This window comes from Xenopus laevis, chromosome 8S (assembly GCF_017654675.1).
Source record: "Xenopus laevis strain J_2021 chromosome 8S, Xenopus_laevis_v10.1, whole genome shotgun sequence".
NCBI lineage: Eukaryota > Metazoa > Chordata > Amphibia > Anura > Pipidae > Xenopus > Xenopus laevis.
The window spans coordinates 84,266,770-84,281,249 of record NC_054386.1 but is presented as its reverse complement, the minus strand read 5'-3'; the positions used below and the strand labels follow the sequence as shown (position 1 = coordinate 84,281,249).

The 14,480-nt window shown below is 39.8% G+C and overlaps 1 protein-coding gene across 1 annotated transcript in view; it reads left to right on the top strand.

The window, feature by feature from the left end:
• LOC108700575 (spectrin beta chain, non-erythrocytic 4-like) overlaps positions 1-6,138 on the top strand; it is a 36,328-nt gene extending 30,190 nt beyond the window's left edge. Inside the window, exons 14-18 of the mRNA XM_018233769.2 lie at positions 281-347; positions 3,101-3,378; positions 4,575-4,748; positions 4,829-4,871; positions 5,466-6,138. Coding sequence (XP_018089258.2) covers positions 281-347; positions 3,101-3,378; positions 4,575-4,748; positions 4,829-4,871; positions 5,466-5,627 — 724 coding nt within the window. The 3' untranslated portion in view covers positions 5,628-6,138. The remainder of the gene's footprint in view (positions 1-280; positions 348-3,100; positions 3,379-4,574; positions 4,749-4,828; positions 4,872-5,465) is intronic.
• The last annotated feature ends 8,342 nt before the right edge of the window (positions 6,139-14,480 follow it).

The following is a 14,480-nucleotide window of genomic DNA, read 5'->3' as shown; positions in this document are numbered from 1 at the left end:
AATCGCCCATCGCTAGTAAAGACCTTGTAATAATCTAGATGGGGCTTCATCGTTGAATTAGTGAATTTGTAAGCGCTTTGCCTATGACAGCAGCAACATTTTGATACTAGCACTGTAAAAACAAATATAAATGGAATTTTTAAGTAGGACAGTATATTAAAAAAAAATAAGCTTAATTTCCAGTTAGAAATGACAGAAGCAATCAAGGCCCACCTACTCAAATTTTCTTGGGTTTTAGGTCAGAATGTTATCTTGTAACTTGTTTTATTTGCTTCTTTAGAAAAGCTACTTTGGCAGATATTGTGGAGCAGCTACAAGAGAAAGAAGCTTTACAGAACAGCCCTGATGTAAGAGCAAATCATTTTAATAAAGTTTCAAAAAACTGAAGCTCTGAATCCCACTGAACCCCACAGTGGATCAAACGGCAGAAATGTGTTCTCTCTATTCTAAAACATATTTAAAGTTTCCTTTAATGTACACAGAGTCGACGTAGAAACTGTGGGAGGAGAGAACATCTCATCTTAATAGCAAAATCTGGTGTATTTCTTAAAACTGTCTAAAAACAATAGAAACACCTTACAGAATAGTCTTTATCGATATATCTGCATGAGGCCAAGCATCTTGTTTTTAGAAAACTGTGTATTTACCATCAAGTTTGTTTCCTTTAGAGAAGGATATGTTTATGATTTTGTGACTGCGGCTATATCTTATAGCCAGTAGAGGGAGCTATTACCATATCACATTGCTATGATTTGCAGTAAGACAAGTAATTTGTATTTCCTGCACTCATACCCCATAATGTTCTCTAATCTTTAGAACTCTCCAAATAATCCACAATGATTCCAAAGCACTAGAGTTATTTTTGAACAGCGCCATGGCTAGTAATGGGGACAGTGCTCCGTTTAAATGTATAGGGCTAAGTAACATTTTTTTTAAATGCTAATGCAACCACTGTGGGGCACAGATAAGGGTAAGGGCACACAAGCAGATTCAGGGAGATTAGTTGCCCCAGTGACAAATCTCTTCTTGGGGGCGACAATCTCCTCGAACTGCCTTCCCCTACCTTCCCACCGGCTAGAATAAAAAATTACGAGCGTGATGGCACTCGTGGCACTTCGTTTTCCTTGTGAGTCAACTTCGGAAAACGAATCATGAACCACGATTTTTCATTCTAGCGGGCCGGAAGTTAGGGGAAGGCAGTTCGGGGAGATTGTCGCCCTGAAGAAGAGGAGATTTGTCGCCAGGGCGACTAATCTCCCCGAATATGCCTGTTTGCCCTGACCCTAAGGGGCATATTTACTAAGGGTTGAATATCGAGGCATAATAAACTCTCGAATTCGACCCTCAGAGTAAAATCCTACGAATTTGAATATCGTATTCGAAGGATTAACCGCAAATCCTACGATCGAACGATCAAAGGAAAAATTGTTCGATCGAACGATGAAATTCTTTGAATCGAACGAAGGTCCCCATAGGCTAACATTGTACCTCGGTAGGTTTAAACTGCCGAAGTATGTAGTCGAAGTTTTTTTTAAAGAGACAGTACTTCGACTATCGAATGGTCGAATAGTCGAACGATTTTTACTTCGAATCGTTCGAATCAAAGTCGTAGTCGAAGGTCGTAGTAGCCCATTCGATGGTCGAAGTACCCAAAAAAATACTTCGAAATTCGACATTTTTTTCATTCGAATCCTTCACTCAAGCTTAGTAAATGTGCCCCTTCGTGTTTTGGCAAAATCATTTGTTTTTTGTACCCTACCCAAAGAGGGTTTGGTCAGTTTATGATCCCCTCAGGCTACTGTCCTGAGCTCCATGAGTAATGGGCTGTTTTTTTTGTCTTCATTCACAATTTTCCCAGCATGACCCTGTGCTCAATTTATTGTTCAGTCTTTCATGGTTCCAATGTTTATTTAGTTTTGTATGTTAGCCATGCCAAAGAGATTTTCTTTCCGTTTAGTCTTTGTGTCCTCACATTAATTTATAGCAGAAAAACATCTAATTAAAATGTGCCTCTGTATAATTTTAGCACTGTAAAGTATCACTTGTTGAAACTATACCCACCATTTTCACATGAGCTCAGCGAGCTATTTTGAAATAGTGCATAAACATTATTTGAACCTCCAGAAAGAAATACATTACTTTATTTTTACACAGATGTTCAAACAGATGCTACTTTGTGTGTTTGCCAGTCCCATACCTCCCAACTGTCTCGTTTTCTGCGGGACAGCTGAAGCCCACAGTCCCAGGTTTCTAATCGAAATGTCCAGAGTTTCTCATTGATCTACTGGACTGACGCCAGAAAAAGATCACAATTTAGTCACAATTTTATCTTTGCTTGTCTTAAATTGTTTAAATGTATAGATTTAAGATAAGCAAGTCTCTTGGGAGAACTGTGACTCACAGCTTAAAGGGCAATTTTATCTTCATTAGCAAAACTGGTATAACACATAAAACATGGCCCTAAAATTCCCAGAAATGTGTTCAAACTTTCATAACCTGCCCAATGCTGTAAAGTGAACATGGTAATTATGGTTGTGGCCATAAAATGAGGGTGGTCAAAACAGCACGGCTGATGTTTTTGTCCCTCTTTTCGAATGTTGGGAGGTACTCTCTCTGTAATGTAACCCCTGCCTCATCTGCTTTGTGAAATGGTATATTCTGGAACTTGAAGTCTCTCTGCTTTCCAGAGAATCCATGCACTGTGGAAATCGGAGAACTTCAAGTGCCAGAATCCATCACTTCACAATGGAACAAGGTGAAGGAAGGGGTTGCATTACACTGTCAGCATAACGGATCTTGGAAAATAACTTGTCGGAGTATCATGGTTTCCTTCAATCTGTGGAATAATGTAAAAAATATATATAAATATAAATATATATATATATATATATATATATATATATATATATATATATATATATATATATATATATATATTTATGGGATTTCAGATACTGTTTAATCTTTTTCACATAAGCCCAACTGAATGAGATCTTGTCAATATTTCTCTAAGTGTTTCCTGCAGGCCACCATCCATATCTTATATTTTCTAGCCTAAAAAGAAAACTTAGTTTGTAAGTAATGCCATTTTTTTTTTAAGGGCCAAGATTCTCCTGCCCGTTTACCCAATGGGGTAGACAAACTTCCTGAAAGAACAACTAGACCAGATCGTCCACGTGCCAGAGATCGTCCAAAGCCAAGGAGAAGACCTCGACCCAAAGATCCTAACCAACCTCCTGGTGAGGCACGAAGGTCTCGTTCAGCCCCAGCACAGAGCAGCGCTCCTCCTCTACCACCTCCCACCCACACCGTTCAACAAGAAGGATATCTGTTCAGGAAACATGAGCTTGATGGGCCAAGTAAAAAGGCTTCAAATAGGTCTGTAATGTGCAAACACCAGCAGTGCTTGTCTGCAACATTGACAACTTTTTGTGATCACTTTCACGGCTTCTGTGGGCCTCTAGTATAGTGCAAACCACTGCACCAAACCATACATTAGATTAGAGCAGGGATCCCAAACCTTTGTTACCCATGAGTCACATTCAAATGTAAAAAACAGTTGGGGAGCAACACAAGCATGCAAAAATTCCTGGGAGTGCTAATTATAGGTCGTGATTGGCTATTTGATAGCCCCTATGTGGACTGGCAGCCTACAGGAGACTCTGCTTGTCAGTAAACCTATGTTTTATGCAACCAAAACTTGCCTCCAAGCCAGGAATTCAAAAATAAGCACCTGCTTTGAGGCCAATGGGTGCAACATCCAAGGGGTCAGTGAGAACATGTTGCTCATAGGCTACTGTTTGGGGATCACTGCATTAGAGATTAGAGATTTAACTGCTGCACAAGCTAGAATTACAGATACTTGACTTAAACATCTCTTCACAAAAAAAGAAAGGGACCTTTTTGGGTACAGAAAAAAGTGCTTATCTATAATTAAAGGCCTGGTACTTCTTACATTATCATTAAGGATGCACAGAATCCATGATTTGGTTCGGGATTTGGCGTTCTTCAGCAGGATTCGAATTCGGCCAAATCCTTGTGCCTGGCTAATCCAAATCCTAATTTGCATATGTAAATTAAGTATGGAAAGTTAAATCACGTAACTTTTCATCACAAAACAAAGAAGTAAAAAAATTTTTTTCCATTTTTCCTTTCCTGCCCTAATTTGCATATTCGGTATTCAGCTGAATTCGGTGCATCCCTAATTATCAGCTTTCAAAAATATACAATGTTGATCCTCAGTACTATTTAGCCTCCATACTGTAGCGCTATTCTTTATGCTTCCCCCACCTGAAACAAAGAGTTTTCTTGTTTTTAAATAGAAAAGAGGTTTACTCACAAGTCTTCAAAATAATGATTATTTATGCGATATAAGCAGCCACCTTGGGTCTTGCAACAAAATAAGTCACTCATCCGCTATCAGCAAAAACCATGAAACAATACAGTAAATAATTGTTAGATATATGCTATTCCACCGAGTACTACATAAACGATGTATTATTTGTCTCTCTGGGATGTATTTGGCTGCATTGTGATCCATGTTTCTAAAGTTATATATTCTCTTATGCACACAGGTCATGGATAAATCTTTACTGTGTATTAAGCAAAGGAGATCTTGGGGTCTACAAGGATGCAAAGAGTCAGAGCTCCGGGGGGACACACGGTGGTGAGCACCTACTGAACCTGCTTGGATCCTCCTGTGAGATAGCCAGTGAATACAAAAAGAAGAAATTTGTGTTCAAACTCAGGTAAGGGACCTGTCATCAGATGTGTTGCAGCAGGTACAGTGGCATCAATCCGCTAACAGCCTGTCTTCTTACTATTGTAGGTCAACAGATGGTAGGGAATTCCTCTTTCAAGCAAAAGATGAGGTAAATAAATATCCGCTACAACAAAACGACCACCTTCTCTGCATTTATGCAAAACCGGACCCCCGAATCCTTTGTGAAAGATTCGGATTTTTCCATTTTACTATGGTGGGCTGAAATGCATAGTAATAGGATATCTAGGGATGCACCAGATCCATTATTTTGGATTCGGCCGAACCCCTGAATCCTTCGTGAAAGATTCAGCCGCATACCGAACCAAATCTGAATCCTAATTTGCTTATGCAAATTAGGATTCAGATTCAATTCGGAATGCGGCTGAATCTTATGCAAATTATGGGTGGGAAGGGGAAAACATTTTTTACTTCCTTGTTTTGTGACAAATAGTCACCCAATTTCCCTCTCCGCCCCTACTTTGCATATGCAAATTAGGATTTGGCCTGGCAGACTGATTGGGCCGAATCCTGGATCAGGTGCATCCCTAATTTAAATTAGTTATTTGTTTCAGCATGTTTCCAGTCTAGTGCTGGTCTGAAAGTTGCCCGATATATTCACCAAAAGCTTTAAATTACATTTTGAATGCTGTTCCCTGACATTTATATATACTTTAGATTTCTCTTTCCAATTGTGTATTTGCAGGAGGAGATGAAAACCTGGGTCACTGCGCTAACCACATGTATCTCACAACATGGAGAGATTGCCCGGTGGAGCCATAGTCTTGTCACTACCTCCTCCACCGACGAAAGTAACATAAAGCAGGAGACTGACCGCAGACCCAGTGGAGGGGGTCGGAAAAAGTGAAAACAACGGGGAAGCAAGGAACGTTCCACTGCTATTCCTTCTGCCTGTGGTGAGAGCTGGAGAAGAAAACAAGCAGAATGAATCTTTTCCACACACGGACAGCTAGATTTCTGCCATCATTTGGGACTAAACCTTTATGTCTATGCATTGCCTGGATTATTTTATCCTGCAACTTCAAGTCTAAGGGTTTACAAATGGTTGCCCTTTCATCAGTAAACTTCCATTCTTGTTCAATCTTGGCCATACAGGGGCAGATATATTCAGTACTCTAGATGGATCTGATGAACATGCATATCATATCTACAGCCACATTTTTATATACATAATTACAATACAATTAGCCATGCATTGGAAACCAGACTTAGGTGGGAACACCCGTTTGAAAACCATTACAGTGAGCTGAATCTTCCAGATGTTGCATTAAGTCTTTGAGTGGCAACAAATTATTTTAAAGGAGAACCAAACCCTTTATATTAAAATCCCCTACCCTACATAGACCCCCTCCCTGCTCCTCCCCCAGTCTAGGTGTTACACTTGGTAAATGCCCCTAACTCTTTATTTACCCCTTGTTGCAGATTCAGCGCTTCAGAGTTCACGGGCGGCAACTTCTTCTCTTCAGTAATCTTCGTGAAGTACGCACTGTATTGGTGCATGCGCAGTTGGAGCAGTCTGATGGTTTTTAGTAACAACTGCGCATGCACCGAAAGTCACAGAAATTGCCAAATCGCCGGAGAACAAGAACCGGAGATTACCAAAGAGAAGAAGATGGCGTCCGTGAACTCCGATGCGCTGAATCTAAGGGTAAGTAAAGAGTTAGGGCCATGGTGACACCTAGGCTAGGGGGAGCAGGGAGGGGGTCTAGCTAGGGTAGGGGGTAGGGGTAGGGGATTTTAATATAAATGGTTTGGTTCTCCTTTAAAGGGATACTGTCATGGAAAAACATGTTTTTTTCCCAAAACACATCAGTTAATACTGCTGCTCCAGCAGAATTCTGCACTGAAATCCATTTCTCAAAAGAGCAAACAGATTTTTTTATATTCAATTTTGAAATCTGACATGGGGCTAGACATTTTGTCAGTTTCCCAGCTGCCCCAGTTATGTGACTTGTGCCTGCACTTTAGGATGGAATTACTTTCTGGCAAACTGTTATTTCTCCTACTTAATGTAACGAATCAGTCTCAGTGGGACTTGGCTTATACTATTAAGTGCTGTTCTTAGATCTTCCAGGCAGCGGTTATCTTGTGTTAGGGAGCTGTTATCTCGTTACCTTCCCATTGTTCTTTTGTTAGGCTTCTGGGGGGGGGGGAGTGCAGTACAGCAACTTGCAGTACAGCAGTAAAGAGTGATTGAAGTTTATCTAAGCACAAGTCACATGACTGGGGCAGCTGGGAAATTGACAATATGTCTAGCCCCATGTCAGATTTCAAAATTGAATATAAAAAAATCTGTTTGCTCTTTTGAGAAATGGATTTCAGTGCAGAATTCTGCTGGAGCGGCACTATTAACTGATGCGTGTTTTCCCATGACAGTATCCCTTTAAAGAAATTATTGTTTGGGAATTGGGAAAATAAAGCACATACACTCATTTAAAAGGCAAGGTCAGGGAAATTAATATTAATGCCTGTTTGTAAATAGGGTTTTTCTGAAGACAGATATTATTGTTAAGGTGTATTGAATAGGCTATAAGCTTTTTAAGTGCAATTTTTAAGTGTCTGGTACACTAAACATCAGCGAGATTTCACTGATGACTAAAAGGTTTGCAGTATGGCTGTATCTGAACCCTCTCATCTGAGTGCAATGTAGCTCATTTAGACTGCACATTGGCTGGTTCTTAAAGATTTAATCTGGTTTTGAGTTTCTTGCTGTTCCCAATAACATACCCAATAGCTGCAAATCCATACTGAAGACATCACCCTACAGATAACAATGGTTGCTTTTGTAGAAATGCAAGTGTAGGTCCATTTTAGAGAGAGAACATAGAAGGCAGACATTCCCTAAACCAAGATTAGTAAATAGCTAACTACTCAAAACAAATCTGCATTTTGTTCTTTGTTAATCAGTATGTTCACCATCACCAGGTTTTTTCCAGAATCTTAACAAATGTAGACCCAAGTTTGGGAAACCCAGAGAAAACACAAGATAAACAATCCTGTGTGATAAATTACATAAATTACTTGCAGAGGTGAAAATGTGCACTATTGTAGTGAACCAGCTAGTTAGACAAGTGATGGCTTACTGCACTTGGGCAGTTAATAGTGCAGCTCCAACAGACTTCTGCACAGAAATCCGTTTTTCAAAAGAGCAAGCAGATTTTTCATTTTGAAATCTGACATGGGGCTAGACATGTTGTCAGTTTCCCAGCTGCCCCCAGTCATGTGACTTGTGCTCTGATAAACTTCAGTCACTCTTTACTGCTGTACTGCAAGTTAGAGTGATATCACCCCCCCCTCCTTTCCCCCAGCAGCCTAACAACAGAACAATGGGAAGGTAACCTGATAGCAGCTCCCTAACACAAGATAACAGCTGCCTGGTAGATCTAAGAACAACACTCAATAGTAAAATCCAGGTCCCTCTGAGACACATAGGAGAAACAACAGCCTGCCAGAAAGCAGTTCCATCCTAAAGTGCTGGCTCTTTCTGAAATCACATGACCAGGCAAAATGACCTGAGATGCGCCTACACACCAATATTACAACTAAAATAAATACACTTGTTGGTTCAGGAATGAAATTTTATATTGTAGAGTGAATTATTTGCAGTGTAAACAGTGTCATTTAGAAATAAAAACGACATCATACAAATCATGACAGAATCCCTTTAACCCATGTTAGTAAATAAAGGGCTAGAAGAGAGGGTCAGGTGACTGTTACTTTGCAGCGCTCAGCTCTTGTGTTTATCAGTAGCTAATAGTTTGGCAGAATGCTATAACGTCAATAGGAACATAGTTTACACAGTGTAAATCCCATTTAATGTAGCAGGATATATCTCATTCTACAATAAGTGAAGAGTTATTCACAGCTGTCATTTACCTATATGCAACTATATGCACATATCAATGCACAACCCCTGTAATATTGTGTGTTGGTTCCATCCTTAAAGTTGAATGTCCCTGTCTCTGGTGTTTGAGTCTGGCAGCTCAGCAATTCAGGTGCAGACTCTGAACTGTTACAATTTTGCAACATTGAGTTGATCCATTTCTCAGCAGCATCTCTGGAGTATTAGCAACTATTGTATCAATTCTAACAGCTGCCTGTAATGAAACCCAGAGATTCTGCTCAGCAGGGACAAAACTAAGAAATGTATCAACTAAATGTATCAATTTAGAACAGTTTACAGGGTCGGCGACCTCCCTGAGTTGCTTTAGAAGGTTAAAAATCACACTTTACACTTCAATATTAGAAAAACGGTGACACATAGAAAATAGCAAGTAATTGGAAAGAGTCGTTATTTCTGGTGATCTATCTGAAAACCACTAGTTGTTTGAAGGTGAACCACCCCTTTAAATAGCCTGAAGTTGCTTCTTGAAGCAGCTTTGAGCTGCAGGTGATTTCAATTTTCTGGTAGGGAGCATTCTAGGGACTGCATTTGTCCTTGGTAGAACAGTTTACTATGGGCAACAAAACAACCTGTGTGCCAGTACCATTAGCAGACAAGCTACTGAGTAGCACATGAGCAGTACATAAAGGCTGCCCCATGCCTGCGCTTCTTGCATCATTTACACATTGCTTTTATTGCAGACGGTTTTGCAGCTGAAGCTTCATAATAATAGTATTGTTCTTCAAAGCCATTTAAGCCCAGGGAGCAATCGGACACCATAAAAATAAACAGCTATTTTTAGTAAAGCCCTTTTAATTTGAAATTGTTCATTTTGGGTGCTTTTGTAATAGATTTCAGAAAGCCTGGGCACTGTTTGTTCTGCTCAGTTTGGCTATCCGGCTGATGGAAGGAATGCATGCTTTAGGGAACAGAAAGTAATGTTCATGCATGAGTAGCTGACGTCCTCTCAAACTGGGTAAGAGTTCCCACCTCTGTACATGGTTTTCTAAATCATTGAGTAACATGTATTTTATTGGATAGAAAATGCAGATATTAGGGTGAAAACCGTATGTACCCTTTGCAGATATCATGAGTTCAAAGAAAACGACTGCACATTACCAGAGGTCTACAAGCAACAACTTGCCTTTATACCTTTGTGAAAAATAAAAAGAGGAAAGTCATTGTATAACTGCTTATCTCTGCTTCTTTACAAAAGTATGATGATTTTTTTTAATGCATAATTGAACATTTAAAAAGAGATTGTATCGTATCACAGTTGAGGAAAATGCTGAGTGTGGTACCTATAACGTAGTGGCCAACGCTGAATATTACTAAATTGAAGAGGACTCACATTTTTGTAAGTCTGTTCACAAAACAGTTTCTTCAATCAAACGATTGTCATTTTCCATATTATGGGACACCGAGTTATAACCTGTACTTTTTAATGACCTCCTCCTTAAAGAATCCCGTGGGTGATGTAAAATCCTAAGGGCTCTTACTCAGGCGCGTTTTTACCTGCGCTCCCCTGCGTTCCGTTTTTCGGCGTTCAGCCGCAGGGGAGCGCAGGAATAGACCCATTTCAAATGGGGCTGTACTCACACAGGCGCGTGTAGGCGCCAAACGCAGGAAAAATGCAGCATGTTGCGTCTCAACCTGCGTTTGGCGCCTACATGTGCCTGTGTGAGTACAGCCCCATTTGAAATAATGAAATGCGTCTATTCCTGCGCTCCCCTGCGGCTGAACGCTGAAAAACGGAACGCAGGGGAGCGCAGATAAAAACACGCGTGAGTAAGAGCCCTAAACCCAGACCACAATGCCCTAATTTCCTTCAGTGGATCCTGCCTGATGCTGTCACTAACGAACATGTTAATAAATGGATCCAAGGCACAGCTGAGGCTGGTCAAGCTAAAGGAGATGCGATAGGCTGGATGGACTTTGGCTTCCAGGGGGCAGGTGCACATGTCTTTATCACAGATATAAGAGCGGATGAAGAGCACCACATGATAAGGGAGGTAGCAGATTCTGCTCTAGCAGTACTATTAACTGATGCATTTTTTTCCCATGACCGTATCAGTTAACCTTTAAAATAAGTAAATGTAAAATTGACGAGTGTGCTATTCTAAGCACTTTTGTAATTGACATTCATTATTTATTTTGTTTTTATTCCAAGATATACAGGGATACATGTACTGTTAATATGAATGAATTTTGTTACAACAGCGCCACCTGCTGGTCATTTTCCACCAGTCTGACCACCAAGTAGTCAAGGAAGTTGTCAGGAGAAAGAAAGAGGCTGCTCTGATGTTCTTCTGCTTAGCAAATTAAAAACAGAAACCTTTCTCACATCTTTCCTAAGCAGAAGAACATCAGAGCAGCCTCTTTCTTTCTCCTGACAACTTCCTTGATTACTTGGTGGTCAGACTGGTGGGAAACTGACCAGGTGGCGCTGTTGGAACAAAATGAATTTATATTAACAGCACATGTATCACTTTATATCTTGGAATAGAAACAAAATAAACAATGAATATAAATTACAAAAGTGCTTAGAATAGCAGCTTCATCAATTTTACATTCACTTATTTTAAAGGTTTACTTATCCTTTAAGAAGCTTAACCCATATGTAATAAAAGGCACAGACTGCCAGTAACCCACAGCAACCACTAAGATTTTTACTTTAAAACAGGTGACGAGTAAAAGCTAATCCTTCAGCAATCTTTCTCTTTAATCAGATGTGTTTGAAAGCAAAAAGTGTTCTACAAGATAGAAAATTTGGTATATTAGTATAACAGTTGTTACTTTGGAAAAACAACACCTTTTTTTGTCCCACCTGTGATTTATAGTGATTGGCGAATCTGGGGCGTTTTGCTTAGACGAGGAAATTAGCGAATTTCCCGCAAAATTAGCAAAACGCCCAAAAATTCACAAAACAGCACCGATGTCTCATTTTTGATGCCGGCGTCCAAAAAAACAGACTGCGGCATAAATTTTTTTTACACCAGCGAATTTTCGCGAATCGCGGGAATTCACAGCGAATTCACACCTGTCGAATATAAATAAATTCGCCCATCACTAGTGATTTACATTATTGGGAAAGCATTTGTCACCTGCTGGAGAGCAGATTTATCCCGGGCAACAAATGTGCCGTAGCCCTGCGTGGACAATAATCAAAATATTTGCAGAAAGTGATGTTGCAAGTGGGGCTGCCATAGACAGTCACTATTTAGTAGGGGTGCACCGAATTCAGGATTTGGTCTTTTTCAGCAGGATTGGGATTCGGCCGAATCCTTCCACCCGGCCAAACCTAATCCGAATCCTAATTTGCATATGCTTATGCAAATTAAGGGCAGGGAGGAAAATTGCGTGACTTTTTCTCACAAAACAAAGAAGTAAAACTTTTCCCATGACAGTATCCCTTTAAAGGGATACTGTCATGGAAAACCGTTTTTTCCAAAACACACCAGTTAATAGTGCTACTCCAGCAGAATTCTGCACTGAAATCCATTTCTCAAAAGAGCAAACAGACTTTTTTTATATTCAATTTTGAAATCTGACATGGGGCTTGACATATTGTCAGTTTCCCAGCTGCCTCAGTTATGTGACTTGTGCCTGCACTTTAGAATCTAAACATGTTTTCCCATGACAGTATCCCTTTAAAGGTGAACCACCCCTTTAAGCAACTTTCCAATGTACATAAATGAACAACTGTCAATGCTTTCAGCTTGTCTGGCGGTTTATATTCTGTTCGCTGCTGGATCTGATTCCTAAAACCATGTAGCAGAAGTCAGCCGGATAACAGACCTGGAAGAAAACCGATTTCTGTTGCATTATTTCAAGGCTCACAACTAGAGAACAGAAATAAGTGAACATTGCTTTGAACTGCAGTTACCAAATCATTGGAAAAATTGAATTAGGAGGACATTTTCTTTCATCAGGAACAACAGCGTATTCTATATAGTAAGCTCTGTGTGTTAGATTGTAAGCTTATTTACTTTGTTTCGAAGCAGCACTAGTAAACAGGAACAAAACCGCCAGTCAATGGGGAAACTACGCCCAAACATACGAGTGTGATATACACACAGCAACACCTGGCTTCTCCCAAGAGAATATATATATATATATATATATATATATATATATATATATATATATATAAAGAGAAACTCAAACAGGTTTGGTGGGTTCCCTTTGGTGTGACAGCCACAGGTAGCAAAGCCCCCAATCAATGTACAATAATAAACACTCACACATGCACGATTCCTCCTCTGTCTCTCTCCCAACACAGAATTCTCACCCACACTGACACCAAACCAGTCTCTCAACCTATCAACTCTCAAATCATCATCATGTGACCAGTTTGCGGCTCACAATGAGCAAGAGACAAGCTTCCGGCTGCTGCTGGAAAGAGCCAGAGAATCTGATGCTCATGATCTTTTTGCAGTTTGTCAGTATAGGAAAGACCGGCTATTTTAATAAAAGGTTAATGTAGGACTTCAGTTACATGAAGTCAGTTATATTTATATTTTTTTGTTTTCCTAATTTGCCAAAGACCTGTGAGAGTAGAACTTGCTTTTTGCCTTATATTTAATTTTCTTGCACTTAGGCAGCAGTTATTTACATGAGTTGGTGTACTCCTCTGTGGATTATATATTAATAATATTATAGGGACCCTATACCTCCCAACTATCCCATTTTTTGTGGGACAGTCATGATTTTGACAATTCGCCGGCATCAAAATGGGCAAATTTGTCAAATTCGCAAATTTATTTGCCGCCAGCGAAATGCGTAAATTTGCGCCTGGCGAATAAATTCGCCCATCATTGCCAACGAACAATGTAGGTCTCTATAAAAAGATATTGCATAAAACAGCTCATATGTAAAACTCTGGTTCATGTAAATAAACCCTTTTCATAACAACATACTTTTTTTTAGTAGTATGTGCCATTGGGAAATTCTAACTATTTTAAAAAATAAGGGTCGCCCCTGGGATCCTATGATTCTTAGTGCACACAAACATACCAAACATGTTAAAAGAGAACTAAACCCTTCATTTACAAAACCCCTACCTCCGTACCCTACATCCTCTGGCTGTTACCCCTGGTATATGCCCCTAACTCTTTACTCACCCCTCTGTGCAGATTCAGGGCATCAGAGTTCACGGGCGCCATCTTCTTTTCTTCGGTCTTTTTCGGGAAGTGCCGTATCGGCACATGCGCAGTTGGAGCAGTCTTCAGGTGCGCATGCGACAATATTGACGGAAATCACCGGAAGAAGACCCGAAGATTACCGAAGAGAAGAATATGACGCCTGTGAACTCTGATGCCCTATATTTACACACACATATATATATATATATATATATATATATATATATATACACATATACACATATACACATATACACATATACACACACACATACCAGTTTAGTATAGGGTTGCCACCTTTTCTAGAAAGAAATACCGACCTTCCTAGATTCTTGCCGTTTTTTCCTATTATTAACATTTGCATCAAGCATCATTTTTACCGGCCAGGTGGCAACCCTAGTTTGGTAAGACTCTAATATGCCACTTAATTTGATAAAAATTGTTGCTTAAGTATTACATTGTAGGGGGCAGTTTTCCCTTTAAATAAAGGTTCTTGGCAGTGAGCCCAGAAAACAGAGCACCTGCATCGAGATACAATTGTAACTATTTAAGATATGCAGGTCTCTTGTGAGAACTGAGACTAGCATCTTAAAGGGCAATTCACCTTCATCAACAAACTGTAATAACACAAAAAATTACCCTAAAACCCCCAGAAATGTGTTTAAATGTTCCA